Genomic DNA, 23,900 nt, shown 5'->3' on the forward strand with positions numbered 1-23,900 from the left:
GCTAACCCAGAAATAGTGCTTCAGGTTAAGAACTTTGCTTCAGGATAAGAACAGAAATCATGCTCTGGCGGCACGGCAGGAGCAGGAGGCCCCATTAGCTAAAGTGGTGCTTCAGGTTAAGAACAGTTTCAGGTTAAGCGCAGACCTCCGGAACGAATTAAGTACTTAACCCGAGGTACCACTGTACTTTGCAAACAAGGGTGACTTAGTTTTCAGAAGAATCCCAGTGAGTTCTATGGGGGAAGTCTCAATGGACTGAAATCTGAGACAACTGAGAGAGGGGAGAGCTTCTGCTTCCTGAAGGAGGCAAATTATAGATGATAGGACAGCAGGCAGGCTTAGCCTCTGTCTAACCCTGTTAGGATCTCTGATCTGTAGTAACTCCCATGCTGATTTATTGACCATCTCAGAGTATGGTTCATGGGGTTCAAAAGGTCATTGGCTCTGCCCCATTTTGGACCTGGTTCCGCCTTCACACGAACCACTGTTTTGAGCTTTCCTCTACTTGATGGACTTCAAGGTTCCAGTAAAAAAAACCAAAAAGGTAGTTTCTGCAAGCCTGAAGTTTGGCCAAATCAGCTCTACGTATAATCATCACAATAAAAAAGAATTAACAATAATAAATAATGATAAACCGCTGGAGAATCACAGCGCCTGCTGTGGCTGCAGAGACTTGTAACTCGTAACTGCTGCCTCCCATGTTGCTTTTGCTGTGTTTGCAGCACCAAAGTGACCTCTCTGAAGCTCAAGCCTGGGCAGTGTGTATGGAAATCCTGCACTGCCCATATAACAAGACCCTCCTCTCAGCCTTGCTGATGTGGTCCAAAGGAAAATAGAGAGCAATACATTTGGCCCCAGCTTGGCAGCAGGAGTTGCCGGAAGGAGGCGTACACTCATAAATTAGGACGTATATAGCCTGTGAGAGCCTCTGGCAGTCAGTTTAGGCAGTACAGAGCTAGATGGGCCAGTGGTATAACTCCATAGGAACCAACTCCTAGAGGCCGAGGTCCCTTCGTCCCCCAATGAAATATTTGAATGGTTCAGGTCCTCTCCAAAGTTGATGGGCATTGCCATTCAAATGGTGTGCATGCACCCAAATATTTTATTCTAGTTGGCACCCCTATAAAGGCTGCTTCCTGAAGGCAACAGCAGTTGGCTTTGTGGCTTGACACCATCTTGGATTTGCCTCAACAGTTTGCTATTTTGCCCCAACTCTTCCAAACCGGAGCCAGTGTCACTTCCAGAAAAAGGATGTTCCAACTCCACTGCCCTCAAGCAAAGATTGCATGACTAGGCTTCAATGTAGGAAACTTGATGGGGAATGACCAAGGCTGAGTAGCATTGGGTAGAAGACACTAATCTCTCCTGGGTGCCCAGAGGCCATCATGGGTGGAGCATCAACCACAACCTGCTAGACTGCAGACACCCTTCTGAATTGCTGAATGCTTCCTCTCTTGTCCAAAGACTCATCAATGGCCAGTTGCCAACTTTTGTTCATGGGCAGCTCCTGTGGCTCCTACAGCAGCATGTCATGGATGAATTAAACTTTACCCACTTCTTAATTCCCTACTAGGGATAAGTTTCACACAATTTATGCCTGTCTAGTTGCTGTTTAAAAGCACAGAAGCAGGACCAGTAAAAAGAAATTGGCTTTGATCTTTAGCTTTGGGCAAGTCACTATCTACTAGCCTTGATTCCCCCCCCCCCCCAGCATTAAAATGGTGCTATCTGCAACCAACCTCACAGGGTGCTCATTTGGGTGAATATAAAGGTTGTGAAAGCATTTTGCAAATTAAAAATTAGACTTGCCATGAAAGGAAAGTACTTTATAAACATTTATCTTCACCAGAAAAAAATCCTTCAAACACTACACTGAAGTAATCTACTGTTCTTTTGATTTTACTGACTAGGGTAGTCAACTGCTGTTTTTGTAGTGTTTATTTTGTAAGGTGTTAGGGGCTGAGTGCTTCCTGGAATCCCCTCCTCCTCTTATTCCAAAAATTGTGGCCAACTGGCTGCAGTTACTTGGTGGTGAATTAAAAGCACTTTGCATATGCACAGGGAAACTCTTGCTCCTTGTATCTTATATCCCTGAGTGAGCTCCTGGCTGGTTGTGATCTGCTTTTTTCATCCTTCTTGAAATCTCTTTCTCTCTTCGCAGCATATCCAGCAAGGAGTTGTCTGAGCTGATTGAGAAGTTGCAGAAAAATGCTGACCAGGTGGAAAAGAACATTGTGGAAGCAGACTCTAAGATGCAAAATGTGAGTTTATTTTATTTCCGCATTCTTATATACCACTTTTCATTTCTTTAAAAAAATAACCTCAACATGGTTTTTACATAGAAATGAATCATATCAATAATGGTGCAGCAATAAAATTGTTAGTACATTTGCAAAGCTAAGCAGGGTCTGGTGTGGTTTCAAATAGGATGGGGCCGTGTGTTGAAATTCCTGTACTAGATGACCCCCAGGATCCCTTCCAACTCTTATGATTCTATGAATCAAAAACAAAAAAAAACTTAGATAAAAATACAATTAAAAACTAGCAATAAAATAAGATCAGTATAAAACACAGAACCAGAGGTTGAAAAAAAGTAACATTAAACAAAATGTGGCTTCTGAACATTTGAGGGAACCGAATAATGTGACATCCACACCATATATTTAAAACACATCTAAAGCAAATGGTTCTGCCAACCTAGCAGTTCGAAAGTATGTCAAAGTGCAAGTAGATAAATAGGTACCACTCCGGTGGGAAGGTAAACGGCGTTCCCGTGCGCTGCTCTCGTTTGCCAGAAGCGGCTTAGTCATGCTGGCCACATGACCCGGAAGCTGTACGCCGGCTCCCTTGGCCAATAAAGCGAGATGAGCGCTGCAACCCCAGAGTCAGCCACGACTGGACCTAATGGTCAGGGGTCCCTTTAGCTTTACCTTTGCCTTTAAACAAATGGTGTCCTCCAGAGAATCTGTAGTTTGTTAAGGATACTGGGAATTCTCTAACACAGCGTTCTCAAAACCTGTACAAAACTACGTTTTCTAGGCTTCCTTTTGGGTGAAACATCAATTCAGACCAGTTTAAATGTAAATGCAGCCTAAGGTGACATAGGTCCATCTCAAATTATACAATTCAGATTGTAAAATAGGCTTAGTTCCTACTTCCTAACCTAGCAACAGTTATTGTTTTGCAGGGCTTGACCTACCATTAGGCAGTGGAGGCATTTGTCCCTTAGCGCTGCCCCATCGACCTTTGTCTGCCTTCAGCCAGCCCCATATGCCTGCCTTCTTACTTCCAAACAATTTGGAATTGGGACTTGGCATTGGCTATCAGCTCCCTCCTCCTCTTCAGTCTCAGTGTTCCCTTGTAGAACTAAGCAGGGAGGAAGAGGTTGGGGGACAAAACTAGAATGAGCTAGCTCTGCCTGCCATTGGCTCTGGCTCCACAGACTATTTGGGCTTCCTGCTTTCCATCCTACCAGTCCCAATGGGCACCAGCCATTGGGCAGAGTGAGCCAGCAGCCTCTGGCGGCTGATCTGTGTTGTGTGGTGGCAGCTCCCCACCTCACCCGGCTCCTCCTTTTGAGTCCCTAACCATTCCCCTCTGCCGGAGCTCTGCTATAGTAGTCTCCTGGCCTGATGTATGGTGAAGGATGCTGTCATAGAATTGTAGAGTTAGAAGGGACCCCAAGGGCCATCTAGTCCAACCCTCTGCAATGTAGGAATCTCAACTAAAGCACCCCAAAAGATGGCCATCCAACCTCTGCTTCAAAACCTGCAAAGAAAAAGAGTCCACCACCTTCCAAGCGAGTCCCTTCCGCTGTTGAACAGCGCTTACCGCCAGAAAGTTCTTCCTGATGCTTCGTGGGAATTTACTTTCTTGTGACTTGAAGCCATTGGTTCAGGTCCTGCCTGTCATCACTCTTGAAGAAAGATTCAATGGCCAAGTCTGGTCAGCCTCTGTACCTAGAAGGAAGGAGGTGCCAACTCTACTGTTTCATTCGGAGTCCCATTCTCTCAATGTTCTAACCTCACAGCTCTATTGATTCTGCTTCTATTTAACAATGAAAACCAGCTCAAAGCTGTGAGTGAAGAACAGAAGTGGGGTGGATCTGTTTAGAGTGATCCCTGGATCAGTTCTTCTTCCCTGTAGGTTTGGGGGATTAGGAAGAGGACCCGAGATACTTCTTTTTGCGCTATGTTGATTCTGCTGGTTATATAAGCCTGCTCTTCCTTTCCAAACGCTCTCTCAGGACCTGCACAAGCTTAAGGCCGGCCAACCTGCTGAGTACCAAGACCTCACGGCAGATAAGCTAATAGAATCCGATAAGCTCCTCTATGTCCTGGATGGGGATGCTGCCATCGCTCGCCACATGAAACACCCACAGGGGGATATGATCACAGAAGAGTGAGTCTGGGGAAGCCAGTAGGGCAGGGGTGGGGAAGCGGATCTGGGCAGAGTGCTAGATCCAGAGTTGGGCCCTGCTTTTGTGCGCTATTTTGACAAATGGGTGGGGCCACCCACTGGCAGGTAATAAAAAGTTCAAGCCAAGGGAGCAGGCAGAGGCTTATCTCTGTTCTTATCATGGTGGGACTACAGTGCTAAGATCAGAAGTAAGCTTCTGCCTGCTCTATGACTGCAAAAGGCAGCAGCAGAGGCTTAGCTTGATAGTAAAGTTGTACTCCTACAGTGCTCAGATCAGAGATAAGCTACTGCCTGCCGCCTTGTAAAGAGCACCACAACACTAAGCACCACAGCACTAAGATGAAATATAAGTTTAGCTAACACTTAGGTTGGAGATAACAGATCTCCACACCTAACATCATATGACATCAGTTGACAGACAGGTGGGTTTAGTTTGCCCCAATGGCCTTGCAGGCCACATTTAGAGGCCTAATGTACTCAATTAGGCCCATGGGCCAGAGGTCCTCCCCCCCCCCACTGCAATATGGGATGGTGCTTGATTTGAAACTTTCATCTAGGGGTGAGCAAATCTGTCTGTTATCAGTCGATGCCACTTTAGCAGGCCCTCAACCATAAGTCCAGGTTTGAGTGCCAAAATACATATTTTGATTTAAAGCACATTCTCCCCACCCCCAAAAATGCATTTCTATACAAATTTTCTCTCAAAATGCACATTAAAAAATATATTTTGATATATATATATATTTTAAAAGTCAGGTTCAGGTTAGGTTAGGCTGAGAGTGTGTGTTACTGAGTAATTAGTGTAGATCCTTAAATTCCACACTTGGAAAACAGAATTAATTGATATGACATTTTTGCATATCTTACCCTGTCTGCAATGTGGGGTAGGTGGGGTTTTTTGGGGGAGGGGGTCCAAAATGTTTCACTTTGAGGAAAGTAGTATTGCAGTTAGGGGAGGGGGAATCATTCATCTATACGTTGTTCAGAGAAACCAGTAATTGCTTGTATTCTCTCTCCTTCCTTCAGCATCCGGCAACTAAAGGAGAGAGTGGGCAACTTGCGTGTGAAACATGATCAGATCTACAACTTCACCCCACAGGAAATTGAACCTCAAGTCAACTGGACCACGGTGATTGAAGAGAAGCAGGTGAGTAGGTGCTTTGCATCCAGTTAGTGAACATCTGATCTCTTTTTTCTTTAGACTGGAGCCATTTCTTCCAAAATATGGGCTTTGGGGGCATCCAGCACAGCACTAAATGGAGTTCTCCTGCACATCTGCCTGGAACTAGAAATGTAGTGCAGTAGAGAGAGAGAGTGCTGGGCTTGAACTTTTCTCCCTGTTGTGCTAGATTTCTGTTTGCCAAAGAGCCTTTTTAAATGCATTCTGGGCCTTAACTAAACATGACGTTAATTGCCTGAATCCAGGTAACTTGCATGGGGGATATTTGTTTGTTTTGGTAGGTAAGTTGGGGGGGGGTGTAAGTTGAAGCCAGAGCAGCATTTTGGACCAGTGGTGGGGAGAGGGAGAATTTAGCTCATCCTCCAGCATACCTTCCAAAAGACCACCCCCTCACCCCAGTTGTTTGCAGACCTTCCATTTTCTCCCTCCCCACCCTCTGCAACCCCAATACGTCTCAGACTTCCCTTTAACTGCTAATTGCACATTTTAAAAAGTTCACATTAACTTAATCCATGAACTATAAGCTTTGCCTAGTTTCCTTATGTATTATTTAGATTTCCTATCTCAACCACAATGTCCCAGAATGGGCTACAACAGTAAAATACGCAATTATAAAACAAATAAAACAGTTACAATCAGATAACAATAAAAGTGGGGGGAAACCCCTATTAAGAACAGCTCTGTATATATAAACCAATTTAAAACAATTCCATATATTAAAGTTAAAAATAGCTACAGTACTTCCATCACTGGGATGAAGCTCCCTTATTTGTATGGGGTGGGCATTCAGAAATGGTACCTTCCACCTGTGGGCTGGCAGGTGGCCCAAGAGTAGGTGGAGCCAGAAGAAATAACAGGCGGAGCTAGAGCCAATGACAGACAGAGCAAATGCCCCATCCTCCTCCCTGCTGAGTTCTGCAAGGGTTAACACTAAAACTAAGGAGGAGGATATGTTGTCACATGGACTGGTAATTAAGGAGGTAGGTAAACAGGTGGGGGCTGGCTGAGGGCAGACTGAGGTTGGTGGGGCAGCCCCCCATTCATCTGGATGGACCTGTCTCCATCAACCCCTAGTCCAGCCGTGAATGTACTGAAAAGCTCACACAGTGTCCGTTGTCTTGAATGAAAGTCCTACCCCTGCCCCACTCGTCAGGTGCCTGGGCACTGTTAATCAGCTCACAAAATGGGGTAGAGAGATAAAAGCTTTAGGCTGCCAGATCTCTTCCCCGCTGTTGATTTTTGCTCCTCTTCCAGTTGCTTTGTCAGCTTCCAGTTGCAAATCCCCCCCAAATCCTCCCTGGCTGCTGGCTGGAGATGCCCCCTAGCTTTTGGCTTAATGAGAGGCTTTGTGCAGCAGCCCAGGTTCTGCTAGCTTTGCAGTTCTGTCTCTGGGCTGCCTGGCGGGAGCTTCCCTCCCTCTGCCAGGGGCAGGGCACGGCTATCCAGCATCACAGGAGGAAGCCTTCTGCATCTTGGCTCAGCGCCATCCTGTGCAAAATTGCAACAAGTGGGCTTAAAACAGGGCAGTTTTGTTTTGGAGGAAGGGAAAGACAGCAGCGACAGCAATCTAGATATTTGCATCTAGGGATGGGAGACACATTCAGTTCAGTTTGCATTAAAAGGTGAACCTTCTTTCCAAAACAAGATGCAAGCTAAAATGCAGCCATTTTTTGGAAGTTGCACTTCGCTGAATTTTGCAGTGCATGCCAAATCAGGGTAGACCAGTTGTCCCCAAGCTGGTGCCCTCCAGATGTTTTGTACGGCAGCTCCCATCAGCCCCAGCCATCACTGGGATATCTGAAGGTAGCGCTGCATTGAAATCTGTCCTCTGGTTTCACAGACATTTTTGGCCCCGCCAAAAGGGGTTGGTGATTTGTTGCCTCGTTCCCAAGACTCTTGCCTTTTCATTTGCAAGGTAGCCAAGGGTGGTGTCTCTGTTTCCTTCCCTATAAACATTTCTCTAGTGCACTTCAAACTCTCTGGCTGCCCGTGCTTGCTGTTTTGAAAAAGAAGAATAAGAAAAAACAACCTATGGGAAGAGTTACCTGTCTTCCCTTTAATTGAACATCGTTTAATTAAATGACCTTTATTGAAATGTGGGCACCCAGGAAGGCTGCAGAATGCAGACTGCTAGAGACATGGCTTGTAGAACAACAGAAAGGACTCTCAACAGCATCCACCTGCCATCTCAAAAATAAGGCAAATGCCACAAAATCCCTACATCCCACCCATAAGGATTTCCCTGTCCTCTTTGATAATTTCCAAGTGCAATTTCTGATGAGGAATATTTTACAAAATGCAGGAGGAATTTTTGGCACAGAACTGTCTGCAGCATGCTGGTGTAGATGAGTCTTCAGCCTTCGGTTCCCAGGCATTGTTGGACTACAACTTCCATCAGCCCCAGCCAGCTTAGCCAATGGTCAGAGATGATGGAAGGTGTAGTGCAACAACATCTAGGGAGTCCAAGGCTGAAGAACATTGGCTGTGGACAATAGTAAGCTAAACAGGCTGATGGGTTGACTCTGTATAAGGCAGCCTCCTGTGCTGCTATGTTCTTGGCCTGCTTTGTTTGCCAGGAGTTTGGAGGAAAGACTGGAACCTCCCCCTTTTCTTTTACCACTAGGAAATATTGAACAGCAAGGGCTTCGGCACTGACTTGCCATCAGTCAACGGTCAGGTGGAGGAGCACAACATCTTCCATAATGAAGTGATGGCTATAGGACCGCACATCAGCAAGGAAGGTGACAAGGTATCATGTGCTTCTAATGCCTGCTTTGCAGTTCTTCGGCAGGTGGGGAGGAGGAGGGGAAGGGATAGAATTGGTTTTCCACAGTTCCTGTGCCTTGTACCAGTGACAGGAGAAATCCAACTGGTGTAGCTTTTCCCCGTCACAGGGGCTCCGATGATGAGGAAAGCTGAACCTGTTGGATTTCTGCCTGATGTACCCCAGCTAAAGGTTCAGGAGCTTCAGGGATCTCTCAAAAAGTGATTCAAACACAGTTCAAGGGCCAACACCACCTTGAGTAGCGGGTTTGAGTAAGTGTTGCAGATGTTACTTTGTCCTACCTAACTCTACCTCCTCTCCTTTCTCCTCCACAGCCTACATAGTCTTTAAATGAGAGACTCTGTAAGCTTTACTATTTGAATGAGAGAGGTTATTTGTTGGGGCTGCCACCATGAGGGGCTGCCCGGTTGGGCCTTTCCAGTGGTGGTTCCCCATTTGTGGAATGCCTTCCCTAGTGAGATGTGTCTGTCTCACTATTATTAATTTTCAGGAGGTATTTAAAAACATTTGTATTTACTGTTTACTTAATCTATTTTTATAATGTTCTAACTATTTTAGAATGCTTAAGATAAAGCTTATGTGCTGGCTGCTCTGGGATCTTTCGGGAGGAAGGGTGGATACAAATCCAATAAATAAATACTCAACAAAACACTTTTGCCGTGTGTTATAACTGTCTCCCACAGCAAACACAGCAAGACCATGTGTTGTAGTGGTTAGAGAACCAGACGAGAGAGAAGAGGATTTCCTTGGTATAGGATCACTGGAGGAAAGATCTAATACACAAATCAGGGTAGCTAACCCCCAGCACAAAGGCTTAATCTGCTCCCCTCCATCATTTCCCCCCCTGCCCTTCCCAAAGACTCACTGATTTTGGCAAGAAGAGCAAAAAGAAAAAGAAAGGAATTAGACAGAACCCAGTACCCTCTTGGGGGATGCAAATCGCCTCTTTCCCAGTTATCGATTGGTCATTTGATTAAAAGCTGCATGCAGGTAGCAAGTGTGTTTGCTTTGGGAAGTGTGGTAACACCCTCTGTTGGGGGCCTTGTCCTATCTTTTGTTCATCTTCTCTTTGTTTGTTTCCAGGAATATATGAGTGGGCTCCAGGTGAAATATCAGAAACTGCTGGTAAGACCTTGTTCTTTTTATTTTCCGTTCTCGAAAGATCAGGGACTAACTTTGGTACATCCAAGCGGGTCAGAGGTGATGTGAGGAGACTCTTGGGTCCTGTTCATACCATATACAGAGCATATTTAATGTACACAGCTTCCCTCAGAGAGTCATGAGAACTTTGGTTTGTTAAGAGTGCTGGGAACTGTAGCTCTGTGAGGGCTGTGAACTACAGTTCCCAGGACTCTTTGGAGGAAGCCATATGATTTACGTGTGTGTTACATGTATGGTGTGGCTGAGACCTTGGTTGGCATGCTATGCCCCATCTGAATTAAGACAGCTCTGAGGAGGATTCCTGCATACGTGCCACCTTTCCATAGCTCAAAACGTACTCAAGGCGACTTACAACATGAAAAAAATTACATAATTATAAACATAACAAAAGTACTCATAAACAATAAAACATCGAAAAGTATGCAACCAAATTGAAAATGTCCACACAAATCATAAGATATAAAATTAAAGATGCACAAAATAATATCAATAACAACCCGTCCAACAACACCCCCCTAAACCGTATCTCAGCACATGAAGCCTTGATCAGCGTCAATAAGCATTTAAGGGCCCTTTGAGTCATATCCTGGGAGTGCTCTCTGTTGTTCCTTACTTTGATCAGAGCTTGGCAAAGTGCACAAGATACTTTCACTGCTATTCCTTCCCTGCCCCTCCCATTCCCAACTCAATGTGGTCTAGAATCTTGACACCAGGAGACAGGAGTGCACAAGTTATGTATTTCACAGTAGACTTAGCCCTCTCTCAACTTGCTTTCTGTGATTCCCAATCTCCAAGCCTTGATGGTTAACAAAACTCCCTCTCTGCTTGCAGTCAGGATCCCAACAGAGGCAGCAGGATTTGAACTCGCTCCAGGATTACATGCAGCGCTGCACCAACAAGCTCTACTGGCTAGATCAGCAGGCCAAAGACAGGATGCAGTTTGACTGGAGCGACCGTAACCTCGACTACCCAAGCCGCCGGCGCCAGTATGAGGTACATTTTCTCCCCAGAGCTTATCCCCCCCTCAGGAGGCAGTTTGACTTTGAGATCTGTGTGGAAAACGCATTCTGGCATTTGGATCTGAATTATTCAGCCTGAATCAAAGCTGAAGGGCAGAAATATATTAAAGGAGGTGGTAATCATCGTGAATTCCAGTATGAACTAATCTGATCTGTACATCTTAAGACATCACAAACCCTTTGTACACACTATACTTTAAAAGCACATCCAAAGCCCATTTTCCCCCTCACAAAAGTCTGGGCCCCCTAGTTTGTTAAGGGTTGCTGAGAATTGTAAATATGTGAAGGGTAAACTCAGTGCTCAGAATCCTTTGGGAAAGAATGCGTTTCACATATGCTTTAAAGGTAGTGTGTACACAGGTGTTAGATAAATGGTGTTGGTGGTGATATTGTTGTGGCTAATTGTATTGCATAATTTTAGACTGTAAACTGCTCAGGATTGGGACCTGCCTTTGCTACTCTGGTTTGTATCCAACTACCTGATTTTCAGACTAGACCCACTTCCTTCAGTGGGTCTACTCTGGGTATGACTGTTAGATACAAAACTCTTTTAAGTGTTACTTACATTGGGTGACAGCCAACTAAGTCGTCCTCAGAGCAGATCCATAAATTTGAATGGGTCTCCTCTCAATACGATGAACACCGGCTCTCACCCATATTTATTTATAAATTCAATTAAGGAAAATAAACCTGGCAAGGAGACAGAAGAGGTAACCTGTGGAGAGAAGCTTTGTAAACTCCAACGACCTCGATCCAACTAAAGGCCCTGTGTGGAATGGGGTTGAAACCAATGTTTCCTTGACCTGCTGAGAGTCACAGCAATAGTGTTAGAAGGAAATTCAGAAGTGTCAGTCTCTTCATGATAGTCACAGCCACAACCTTCAAAGACTACGCAATAATAATAACCAAGGATGCACTGCAACCATCAATGCAGATCTCCATGTGTTGCCTTTCACCTGAATCTAATAATTTCCTGTGCCTGTACATGGGGAAATGCTTTGGACTGCTCCAATATCCGTCTTTTCCTTGAAGTTCCATTGTACAGAAGAGAACTTAGTTGAAACTGAAGCCCCTTGTGTTTTCAGTGTTCCTCAATGCTTAGTGTTGGGAGCATATAGAGGCTAAAAAGCTCCCCTTTCATGCTGACTGAGTGCCTCTAAGCATGGTAGAGACAGGGGCCCTGCTGCGGAAATAGTAATGGGTGCTGGATCCCCCTAGACCACTCTGCCCGACTGGGTTGTGGACCGCCGAGACATAAGATGGTAACGTCTCTGCTTCCTTCCTTCTCCCTTTAGAATTTCATCAACCGGAATTTGGAAGAAAAAGAGGGAGCGATCAACAAGCTGCACGAGGACGGCAATAAGCTACTGGCCCAAAGTCACCCTGGGAAGATCCCCATTGAGGTGAGTTTGGCTGCTGTCATGCGCATGAGATCCTTTCTCCACCCCCAGCTGGTCCCCTATCAGAGTCTCTCTTGGTCCCTGAGAGATGTCTCCCCGCCACCGCCCTTCTGTGACCTACTAAGCATTACCCGCTATCCTCTTGCTTGCAGGCTCACATCGAGGCAGTCCACGCTGACTGGAAGGAGTACCTCAACTTGCTTATCTGTGAGGAGAGTCACCTCAAGTTCATGGAGGACTATCACCAGGTACCTTTCCATTGGGGACACTTAGAAGGAGGGACTGTCAGAAAATGCAGCAGTGCATCTTTGCCCTCTAGCAAGATGGCTCCCATTCAGGATCTCAACCAACCAACCAACCAACTTCCTTCAGGATACTGTAAACCCCAATTGGAGTTGGTCATACTCAGAGAAGACTTGCTAGAATCTAAGACTAATTTAGGTCCATTAATTTCAGTGGGCTATACTCAGCTAAGTCTTACTTGGAGTAGACCCATGGAAGGACCTGAGTCAGTCATGCCTATTAATTTCAGTGGGATTGCGGAGTGGAACTTGCATTGAATCCAACACAGTGGATCTACTCCAAAGAGAATCCCTAGTATCCCTACTTTTGTGCCCCCTTGTGCTTTACCTGGTACCTGTGAAGACTTCATTTTGAGGGGCCCAGTTGTCTTTTATTTTACCTTTTGGCAGTGGCTGGCTTGAGTGTGGTTGACTTAAATGATTTAGATCAGGAAGGAAAAAACCTCCAATGGGGGGGGGGAGAAGGCTGATTGTGGTAGTCTCCTGAAATTTGCTCATATTTCTAGATGTGACCACTGCTGCTCCAAAAAGGTTGGGCGACACTTCTGTGAACTGTCCCCTTGCTCAGTTTTCTGTTTTTCTTTTCCAGCTGATATTCAACATTCCATGACCCCTGGTGATCACTGGGCATGCTCAGTCCTCGGGTGTTTTTTTTTTTTTGGGGGGGGGTGTTTTTAGAGGAGGGAGGGATTTCCCCCACCTTACTTAAGTTTTTTTTATAATATTTTTTATTAATTTTAACATATAAATTATAAAATGTACCACAAAACTTATCACTTATACAATCTTTTTAGACTTCCCTCAGCACCTCTGATGATCCACCGTTTTAACCACTTCTTATGCATTTCTTAACTTTATATTGCCTTTGCATCTCTTAACAGACCATCCTCCCCCTTGTCCATTTTTACAATATTTCTATTAATACTCCTCACAAAACTTCTTGCAACCCTTATTTAAGGTTTTTTTAAGGGGGGGGTATTTCTACAATCCTTGAGATTTCCCCAAACATGCTCCATTGTGTCTCTGCTTCCACCAGCATGGCAGCACTAAGGGAGCGATGAGATAGGTGGCTGTAAATGGAACAATTAGTGGCAGTGTTGGAGGCCCAGAGGCCTGGTTGTCCCATAGAGCAGCTGTGGGAAGATTTCAGCCTTGAAGGATATGCTTTGTTTTCCCCACCCCACAAACCCTGAGATCCACCACCCAGGGCCTGGTGCAAAGGGCACACACTTCTGAGCCCAGGGATTTGTTCTGAGCAAGTGAGTCAGATGTTGTCATTTGCAGGGGAGGACAGCAGGGAGGTGGCTTTCCTGATAATCAAATAGCAAGCTGTCCTGCCAGACAGTTTGTCTAGCACAGCTTCGTGTTAAGCAAGGAGGTACCCACGTTGTGTGCTGCAATGCTTGCTTGTATGGGAAACAGCCGAAGGAGCTAGTGAGAAAACAATCTTGCCCGACCTGTTTTACCCCCCTTCGTCACTCTTTCCTGAACTTCTTTGCTGTCAGGTGTTACTGATCAAGCAGGCATCTGCCTTCTGCAGGTGGCTCAGAAAGGCAGAGGCTCCCAGATTCTGTGCTCCGATTGTCCTCGGGGCAAAAGCAGGCTTGTCTCTTTGCTTGGAGATTTCCCTAGTTAGCAGGTAATATTTTGCTGCCCTTCATTTTTCTCTGGTTGACTGTAGTAGGAGTAGTAGTTTTTGACTACTTGAATTTTAGGCAAGAGGCCCACACACAACTGTGGGGGGGGGGTCCTTTAAAACACTCCTATGCAGGCTCCCGCTTTTGTCTTTAGGGTGCGAAAGACTATAGCATAGTGGCAGAGCACTATAGCATAGTGGCAGAGCACCTTCTGCAGGTAGGGCTGGGATAGAACGCTGCCCGAAATCCTGGACAGGTCAATGTAGACAATACTGAGCTAGATGGACAAAGGTTCGATGTTGTACAAGACAGCTTCCTTTCTCTTATGTTCCTATGTGACCAGATGAAAGGGACAACAGTCTCTTTAATAGTTACACTGAAGGGGTGATTGGGATACACTGGGATAGATTGGTGCTTTTCACAGAGGTGGGAGAAAAGCTTGTCCTCTTTTGCAGGTTGTCACCCACTTCCTGTTTTTTTAAAATACATAAATCCCCAAACCCTAAAAGAAACAAAGCACAAACAGTGGTGATGCCATTGCTAATCCAGCCTGAACCTCCCTGTCCCAAACTCATTTTATTTGTTGTTTGTAGGCTGACATTCAACATATACATTCAGATCCCAGGGCAGTTTCCAATCACAAAATAAACATCAGACAATCATAAACAATTGAAACATAACCCTTCATAAAATGAATATGGGGAGGGTGGGGAAGGGTGGCAGAAGAAGGGATGGGGGAAAATTTAGGTTTGCATTTTAATTCACAGTTCCTGAATACACAAACTGGATTTCCTTCAATGTCGCAGTTCTCTGAATTTTGCAGTGTGGTTCCTACCAACCAGTGTGTTCAAAAATGCATAGATTACAGAAAAGTGTGCTTAAAACTGCACCTGTTAGAGAAAGAACAAAAGCAAAAATGCATTATATTGGAGAAATTGCCTTGCAAAAATATGTACATTTGTCAAAATTGTATACGGAAATGTGTTGATTAGGAAAAATTCACACTAAAATGCTCACGTTGTTGTTGTTTTAAAAAAATCACAAATAGCTGCAGAAATCCAGAGAACTAAATTTAAGGTTGGAAAAAAGAGATAGAGGACCAAAATTGATAGATTCAGTCATCCCTGAATCTATTTTGTTTAAGATAGGGCTGGAACCAACTCCCATAAGCCCCAGCTAACATGGCGGATGGTCAGGGAAGACATGAGGTGTAATCCAGCAATATCTGGAGGACCACAGGCTCCCATCCCTGATGTGGAAGAGAGAATAGTATTTCATTTCTCTAGAACCCCCCATGCCAGGGACTGTAGCTTCTCCTCCTTCTCCTCCACTCTACCAACAAGTGAATTATTGCCTTGCAGGGAGAGGGGGAGGGGAAAGTGTCCACACCCCTTTGTGACAGTCATGTTGTGAGGGTGCAGTACATTGTTTTTCTGTCTCAAAGAGGATCCCTTGACTTTTTTGAGTTGCTTCCCACCCCAAACAGTTCCAAAAAGATGCTAAGGATGCCCAGGACCTTCTCAGGAAAGTGGACACAGACCTGGACCAGAAATACAGCCCGGATTTCAAGGATCGATACCAGATTGAATCTTTGCTGAGGGAGCTGGAGGCAAGTATTGAGTGTGAGAGTTGACTGCAGCTGCACGTCACACTGAGCTATGGCCCTGCCCCTCTGCTTTTGGCCAGCACAGCTTTATCCATATCCCATTGTCTGCCTTGATCGTCTCTTCCCTGGTGCATCAGGATTTTGCCTTGTCTTCACCAGGACCAGGAGAAGGCCTTGGACAAGTATGATGATGTGGTGAAGTCCCTGCAGAAGCGCAGCCAGCAGGTGCTCCCTCTGAAGTTCCGCCGGGAGACCCCGCTTAAGCCCATCCCAGTGGAAGCGCTTTGTGACTATGAAAGTGAGCGGGTAAGAAGCCATGTTGCCCCTTCTGCTCATCACAGGATGGCGCAACGGGCAAAAGATCTGCCTGGTAAATTCAGGTAGGGTAGGGGATATACTTGGGTACACATTTGAATGAGACCATACCTGGCTTGCATTTTCTGAAACAATTACCCAACTGAAATGTCAGTATCCTTTGAAATTCATACTTCTCTGAATTTTGCAATGCAGTTCTCTAACCAAAAATGTGTGTCTATTGGAGAAAATCTTCCAGTATGGTATTGAGACTGCTGCTAAAACAAGGGGGGGAGGCGGAGCTCCATTTTAGCAGCATTTTCAATGGAAATTGTTCAATACTATTGGAGTTAAGTGGACTTTCCTTCCCACTGTCATTCATGGGGGAAACGATCCTTGCTCCAGCAAAGGAACAGCCAGAAGCTCACTTTAAGTTCCTGGTTGTTTATTTGAAGCCACATCAACATCTACCTGAAGTTATAAGTCAGGTGTGGAGCAGGTGGACCTGGCCAAATTAGGAGGTCTGGTGGGCTATATTTGGTCTATAGGCTGAAGGTTCCCAACCTTTGAACCAGCCCTTTCATCTGTAGAGCCAAGCTTTGTTTCTTCTGACTGTCAGTGTTTGTCTGGTCTCAGGGAAAGGTCTTTCCAGCCACTGGCTAAAAGACCCCCTTTTAACCAGTGGTACCAGGGCAAAGCATGCGCTCTTGGGACTACTGGGGGGTGGGAGAAATGATACGAGTGCTTATCCTGAACTCTTTCTACCCCAGTGCCAGATCTCTCGTGGAGCCAGATACACCCTGCACAAGAACAGTGGTGACATCTGGGAAGTTACCGACAGCGCAGGAAATGCAATCAGCGCCCCTGGCGTCTGCTTCATGATCCCCCCGACAGATCCTGAATCGCTGGCTCACGCTGACAAGTAAGTGCTCCCTGATCCAGATTGTGTTGACACGAACCAGCCATTTGACAGATTAGGATGGAGTTGCTGTCTATCGTTGGTCTGTTTTGCTTCTGTTTGTTTTGCAGCTTATTGCTGGGTTTTTGTTGTAATGCATTCTCTCTTTCCTCCATGTTTTATGCCATGCTTTATGTTTTTAATTGTCATAAATTGTATTAATAGTAGCAGTAACAATGCCAGTGCCAAGCAGTCCTTTGATGGTTCAGACAGAGGCCTTCCTTTTGTCTATTTCCACATTCATTTTAAGCATGAAAGTGCTTCACATTCCCCACTATTTGCGCAACTGGCTCAATCTCTTCTTGTCCCACAGCATCACCGGTCAGTATCAGAGCGTGAAACAGAAGATAGCTGGCACCAAGGGCCTTCTGCAGCAGCGATATGATGGGCTGAAGGCAGACAGCATTGGAGGTAGGTGTCCCACACCATGCCTGGGGGAATGCTTGAGTTCCACATTTAAAATAAAAGGGCCATTAGTTCATCACAAGCAGTGAATGAGTTCAAATTCAGCAGCTATGCACCAAAAAATGCTGCAATTCTGGAAACCTGAATTAGAATTCTGTGATCTATTTACTGTATATTATGCAAATGTATGTGCAGAGATCTCTTTATTAATATGGTTGTGTGGAGGGTCATAGTTCAGTAGCAGAATCTGTGCTTTCCATGCAGAAGATACATTTTGGTGTGATTCGGGGGAAATGTGAATTCAATATGACTGCATCTTATGCAGGGGTTCAGTTCCAAGGGTTCTGCGTATACACAAAAGCACTTATGCTCAAACCACCCCCACGTGAGCACCCTTACTTTTCCGTAGCTGGCTTGGTGAGCAGGCCTTGCCCAATAAGCAAGGCGGAGAGTTTAAAAGTGCACATTGTGTGCCTTTAATTGGCACAATTTCAACCAGCTGGCATTCAGCCACATGAGGCTGAAATCGCACAAGTTAAATGTGGGTAAGATGGGATTGTACCGTGCCGCTTTGAAATATGTTAGAAAAGTGACATCACAATATTAGCCTCCTTAGCAGCACAGTTTGTGAGAATGCCCCTTGTTGGGATAGTCTAAGGGCCTTAGCCACTATTTCTCCACTTCTCCCAGCAAATGTACTTGCTGACCAGGGATCCAAACATAAAACCTTCTGCTCCACCTGCTGTTGTTGTTGTTGTTTTTCGCCTCAGATGCAGCATCAGTCCAGGGGCGACAGCTGCTGGCGGGGCTGGAGAAAGTGAACAGTGAGCTGGATAAGCAAGAGAAAGCCATCACTGCAAACCTGCGGCCGCCGCTAGAGCAAAGCCGGGCAGTGCAGGACAGCGCGGAGCGATCCAAGGATCTTAAGGTAAAGTCTCTCTCTCCCCCAATGCTATTCTGCAGTGAGTTGATGGAATGGCAATTGGTTGTTCATGCCATTGTAAATCACAGGTAAGGGGGATATAATTGTTGAATGCATATAGAAACCTGCCCTTAAGATAGGAACGTGGCATGGGAGGAAGAGGTGCAGCCTTCATTCCCACAAGATGTAGTGATTGCCACTAACATGGGCAGCTTTTAAAGAGGGTTAGACAAATTTATGGGGGAAGACAAAGCTATGTTCTCCTTCCACTGTTGGAGGGCGGATGACTATGAATACCAGTGAATCGCAAGGGGGGAGGGTGCTATTGAACCCAGGTCCTGCTTGTTGGCTTCCCAAGGACAGCTGGTTGTTCACAGTGGGAACAGGATGCTGGATCTAAGACTTTATAAAATCTTTATTCTCAATAGTGATGAAACCCACAGGTGGAGAAAACAGTGAACCTGCATCTTACATGCATCTGACTTGCACAATTTCAACCATACATGGCTGAAAGCAGGCTAGTGGAAGAAAGGATCAAAGGCTGTTGGGAAAGGGCTGCTTGGCCTTTGGCTTGTGAAAGATCTTGTAGGAAATCCTCACCACTGCACCAAAATGCTGAAGAGTTTTCATGAGAATTTCTTTTTTAATCTCAAATTACTGCCAAAATGTGGGGAACTGTATTTAAGATTTAAAAAGAGAGAAATTGAGTGCTCAAACTGAGTTCCTCCCATCCCTAATAATGAGCCGGGCAGGATGCTATGAGTTGTGTCCAGAGTTATGGACCCATCTCCCCCTACTTTGCAGCCCAGGAGGATTCTGGCTCAAGAACTCAGCTGTTCCCGGCACAGACAGCAGAGGGGCAGTGCCATGCTTGCTTCTCATCTGCTGCCCACCTCTCTCCCCTTTGCAGAACATCACCAATGAGGTCCGGCGTATTGAACCTGAGAAAGCACGCAGGATCCAGGAGTGTGAAACCTTCATAGAGTCCGTGCCAGACACAGGAAGTGCCTCCCTGCTAAAGAACAAGGCAGAAGAGACAAACAACAAATACAACCATGTCATCCAGCTGCTTGGCGCCGCTCAGGAGAAGTAGGTGTCTGTACAGCTTCTCTGAGTCGCTTTGGAAAGGGAACATGAAATTTCACCACCTGCTCTTGATCTTTGTGTCCTTTTGGTAGCTTGGCTCACCTGTTTGAACTCTTGGTAAGCACCTCCATATGGTGCACCTGCTTTTGGAGGATGAGCTGCAGCTCAGTAGTAGAACACCTGCTCTGCGTGCAACCTGTATAAATCATGAACAGGAAATTAGCATATTTCTTATTTTGCATAATTTATTCTGGCTTTGCTGGTCATGGGGGACGGCCAGTATTCAGGGCCTGGAAGGAGCCCACCCAACCCATTAAAAATCTTTTTCAGCCATCTCTCTGGCTGCTGAGGGAATATCCGAAATAGCTTACAATGCATTGCAACCATGAACACTAGACAAAAGACGAGGTTTTCCAGACGCCGACTCCTTTGCCTAATACCACACACTGCATATATTCTGTGCTCCTGCGAAATCATAGCATCCATCCATGTGCACAGAACCCCGTCTGCTTCTTCTGCCTGAAGGGGTATCCATGTCTGTAAAGCTGTGTTTATTTGAAGAGCTGCTTTTGTCTGTCTTGTACAGAGTGGATGTTGCCAATCGCCTTGAGAAGAGTCTGCAGCAAGGGAGGGACCTGATTTCTGGCTACGAGAACAAGTTGGCCATTGAGGACACTATTCCAGAGGACACAGGTGCCCTGGAGCGCAAGAGAGAAGAGCTGCTGGTGAGTCCTCGCTTTCAGTGGGGCTTTCAAAATAACAGCAGTGCTGCTAAACGGCCCAAATGTATCTGGACAATCACCAGTCAGTACAGTTTCTGAGGTCATCCTATTGTCCCATCTCTGGCTGAAGGGACAAGGGAGAGGGGGTCTGCTTCAGCTGTGATAAGAGATGGAGGAGGAATCCACCTGGCTCAGATTCCAAAGTGGATTCACCTGATCCAATCTGGGTGGAATCATGACCTGAACTGGATCACTGGTTCGCTTCAGAATCCACAATCCAGCGGGTTTAAAACACAGTCAAAAGTAGGACCTGCAGGGTTGCACACTGCCTCTGTTCCCCTTTCTTTTTTTCTTTAAACTAGGGCTGGGGGACTTACGGCCCTCCAGATGTTGTTGAACTACAGCAAGCTAGACCAATAGTGAGGGATGATGGGAATTGTAGTTCAGCAACATCTGGAGGGCTATAGGTGCCACACATTTGCTTTAAACACTCTAAAATAGCACTATCCAGCCACACACAGGCTGAGTGGCTAGCCCATGGGATTCCTTGCTATCCTGTACCTTCAAGTAAACATAGAGAGAGCCCACCCCCAAACCCCAACAGGGCTTGATGAAATTCCATCACTCCAAAGGGGACTTAAATAGGGAAAATATGGCTGCTGCCAGGGTTACTTAGTCCTGTCCCCTCAAAGACAGGACATAAAATCCATACAATTAAAACCTCTTTGCCTGCTTTTAAATGGGCTCCTAAGACCCCACCCTGCTTTAAACCTGGTGGGTGTTTTTTACATAGAACTTGGGATGACATCATGTCATTTGCTGGCTCCTGGCAAATTTGTATGATGCTGCTTTCTTGCTTTTTGTCTTTTGTTTTATTGTTGAGGCTTGTGTTTTCATTTGTACTGTGACAGATTTAAATCTTTGTGAGGCTGTCCTAGAAAGGTAGGGTAAAAATGTTAACATCATTTAAAATACTTGATTATCCATTCCCCTCCCCTCCCCCAACTTTTTTCCAGGCACTGGGTTCTGAATTGCAGGCCCACCAGCCTTTGCTGAGCGTGGCAGAGCAGGATCTTCAGAAAGCCAAGAAGTGCTCCAATGCCCTGGCCAGCCAGTTCCAAGAGCACTGTCCGGACATCGAGCGCCAGGAAGCTGAACTCCATAAGCTCAACCAGCGGTTCGGCAACCTCAACAAGCAAATAGATCACAGGTCAGGCTGTGAGCGGAAGAAAGAGGGGGTGAATGAAGCCCTGGCAATAGAAGCAGGAGAAGGAATGTCCAAACCCCTCTTTCCCCAATCCTGTGTCACCAGGTTATCTTGCAGAGGATGTTTTAGCTGTTTGCGTACTCCCCATCCCTGGAGGCTCTCAAAACGGATGGTGGTTAATACATACAAATGGGAGCTGCAACTGAGAGCTGCATTAAAGGAAGCAGATAAATGTAGACTTTTTTGCTATAAAACGGGAGAGTTCATCCAAATTCGTCATATATTTAGTCTAGTTTAGACTAGGGCAGTGGTTCCCAATTAGCTAAGTACTGCAGACCCCCCGTTTTTCAAAAGCCAAGACACTGACTACTTTTGAAAATGTTGCTATATCTCTCTGGTAGTTTTTGTTATGTGAACCCTTCAACATGTTCCTGTGCAAAACTGGGATGCATGTCTTCCAGGCCGCAGTCCTGCACAAGTCACATGACCTGTGTGTTTTTGGTTGCCACAGTCTCACACGAGCGCATACACCCCCCATGCAATGTCCTGGACAGTTGACTGGTGTATATACTGTGGACCCTCTGTGATCCACAGACCACCAATTGGGAACCATTGGTCTACTAGGAGGGTGTTACAGTTAACGGCACTGTGACATTTCTGCTAATGTCCATCCCAAGCAAGTATTGTTCTGCTTCCCTTCACAGATCTCAGATGTTGCAGAAAGCAAAATTGTCCTACTCCAACTATCGCAGTGGCTACAACAACCTGAACCAGTTCCTTTGTAATGTGCCCAACTATGAGCCTCAAGAAACCGACAATGTCACTCAAGTGGAAACCAAGCTGAAGAACCAACAGGTAATCATAGAACAGTATCGTAAGAGTTGGAAGGAGCTTCAGAGTTCATCCAGCTTTCTTGTCCGATTCCCCTGCACCCTGTGATAAGCTGATTATGCAGTAGGACTGTGATCCTAATCTGGCTCTGATCTGGACTGGACCCCAAATGAAATCAGAGGTCTTGCACAGCCCTAATGTTTAATTAGGGTTTTAAATGATGCAGGTAGAGAACATGGTCTGCATCATCTCCTTCCCACACCCTGCCGCTTGCAGCTGCACGGGTAATCAGGGTTTACACAGAGTTTAACAGCCTCAATTAAACTTGTGGAGACTCTCATCTGTGTTGTCTTCTTCTGCCCACCCCCAAACTTGCTGCCCAGCGGCCCATCTGCCTTATGGCAACCCGACTGCTCTGGGAAGACCTGATGAGACCAGAGATAATGGGAGATGTAACCCAGAAACATCTAGTAGGACCACATTAGCTATCCTGATCTAAAAGATGGTATATTCATTGGCTTCTTGCTGTTTCACGTTTTCTACTTGATCTGTTTCTGCAGGCCCTGCTGGGGGAAATTGCCAGCAAAGAGCAAGATGTTCAGAAAGTTTCCGCCGAGGCTCAACAGTATCAGCAAGCAGTGAAGGTGAGGATGGTGGGACATGGGTGTGGCTCAGAGAAGCAGCCACCTGTGTGGCTAAAAGGGTTGCTTACAGAAAGAAAACAACCCCATCTCAGAGGAGATGTACTATGGAACTGTGACTGGTTCTCTGTAAGTAGATTTTCATCACCCTCCCCTCTGCAGGACTACGAACTTGAAGCAGAGAAGCTGAGATCCATCCTTGACCTGGAAAATGGTCGCAATGGCTTCATGAGTAAGAGACCTAGAATCCAGTCTCCAGCCGCTAAAGTGAAAGAAGAGGTACTTGCTGGTATTTGACAAGCCCTCTGCCACGGTCTAAGTGGCTCCTCTAGGCAGTATTTCAATATTTTTCATGTTGAAGGTCCATAGCTCAGTGGCCAAGTGTCTGCTTTGCATGCAGAAGCCCCCAGGTTCAATCCCTGATATTGCCAGATAGGGCTAGGAGAGAACCCTGCCTGAAACCCTGGGGCGCCACTGTGAGTCAGCGTAGGCAATACTTCGCAAGATGTACCTGTGGCTCCGTACAAGGAAGATTTATGTACGTTCTATATTCACCCTGAAGGAAACAGCAGTTGGCTCTGTGGCTTGACACCATCTTGGGTCCATTCTTGGATTTGTCTCAACAGTTTGCGTTCTTGCCTCAGCTCTGCCAAACCACAACCAGTGTCGCTTCCGACAAAGGAAGGGTGTCCTGACTCCACTGTATGACTAGGCCTCCATCTCAGACATTTGATGGGGAATGATCAAGGCTGAGAGGCACTGGGTGGAAGACACTGATCTCTCCTGGGTGCCCAGAGGCCTTGTTGGGCGGTGCATCAACCAAAACTTGCTTGACTGCAGAAATACCCCTCTGAATGCTTCCTCCCTTGTCCAAAACCCCATCAATGACCACAGTTGCCAACTCCCCAGAAGCATGGAAGGAGGTTGTCAGCTTCTTTTATCTAGCCTGAAAATTGGTTCCTGCAGAGCTCAGGTCCTGCTTATGGGCTTCCCATAGGCATCTGGTTTAGCTATTCTAAGAACAGGAATATAAGAGTAGATGGCCCATTGGCCTGATTCAGCATGGCTCTTCTTATGTTCTTAATACCTTTTGTTAACCTCATTTCTTCTTTCCATTCTTAGGAAGCTCTCCTGGCTGCAAAGTTCACAGAGGTGAATGCTGTCAATAAGCAGAGGCTGCAGAACCTGGAGTTTGCCCAGAATCTCTTGAGACAAGTGAGTGTGAGAAGCTTAGGCTTTAATTTGCTTCTCACTGTTCTAGCTACATAGGCAGAACTCTGGAAAGAGGAAGAAGATGCACATAGGCTGGGGTGCAGACTTAATAC

General features: G+C 45.9%; 1 protein-coding gene across 2 annotated transcripts in view; it reads left to right on the forward strand.

Annotated features, from left to right (window-relative positions):
- The window catches only part of PPL (periplakin), a 49,837-nt gene that overhangs the window by 21,423 nt on the left and 4,514 nt on the right, over positions 1–23,900 (forward strand). For both annotated transcript variants that reach the window (XM_082199034.1, XM_082199035.1), the window contains exons 2-21: positions 2,162–2,261; positions 4,247–4,401; positions 5,446–5,566; positions 8,223–8,348; positions 9,468–9,509; positions 10,377–10,538; positions 11,860–11,967; positions 12,117–12,212; positions 15,390–15,512; positions 15,669–15,815; positions 16,574–16,725; positions 17,075–17,172; positions 17,937–18,094; positions 18,999–19,177; positions 19,761–19,899; positions 20,913–21,106; positions 21,808–21,958; positions 22,495–22,578; positions 22,738–22,854; positions 23,698–23,790. In XM_082199034.1, coding sequence (XP_082055160.1) covers positions 2,162–2,261; positions 4,247–4,401; positions 5,446–5,566; positions 8,223–8,348; positions 9,468–9,509; positions 10,377–10,538; positions 11,860–11,967; positions 12,117–12,212; positions 15,390–15,512; positions 15,669–15,815; positions 16,574–16,725; positions 17,075–17,172; positions 17,937–18,094; positions 18,999–19,177; positions 19,761–19,899; positions 20,913–21,106; positions 21,808–21,958; positions 22,495–22,578; positions 22,738–22,854; positions 23,698–23,790 — 2,545 coding nt within the window. The remainder of the gene's footprint in view (positions 1–2,161; positions 2,262–4,246; positions 4,402–5,445; positions 5,567–8,222; positions 8,349–9,467; positions 9,510–10,376; positions 10,539–11,859; positions 11,968–12,116; positions 12,213–15,389; positions 15,513–15,668; positions 15,816–16,573; positions 16,726–17,074; positions 17,173–17,936; positions 18,095–18,998; positions 19,178–19,760; positions 19,900–20,912; positions 21,107–21,807; positions 21,959–22,494; positions 22,579–22,737; positions 22,855–23,697; positions 23,791–23,900) is intronic.

This window comes from Podarcis vaucheri, assembly GCF_965113315.1.
Source record: "Podarcis vaucheri genome assembly, chromosome: 14".
Lineage (NCBI taxonomy): Eukaryota > Metazoa > Chordata > Lepidosauria > Squamata > Lacertidae > Podarcis > Podarcis vaucheri.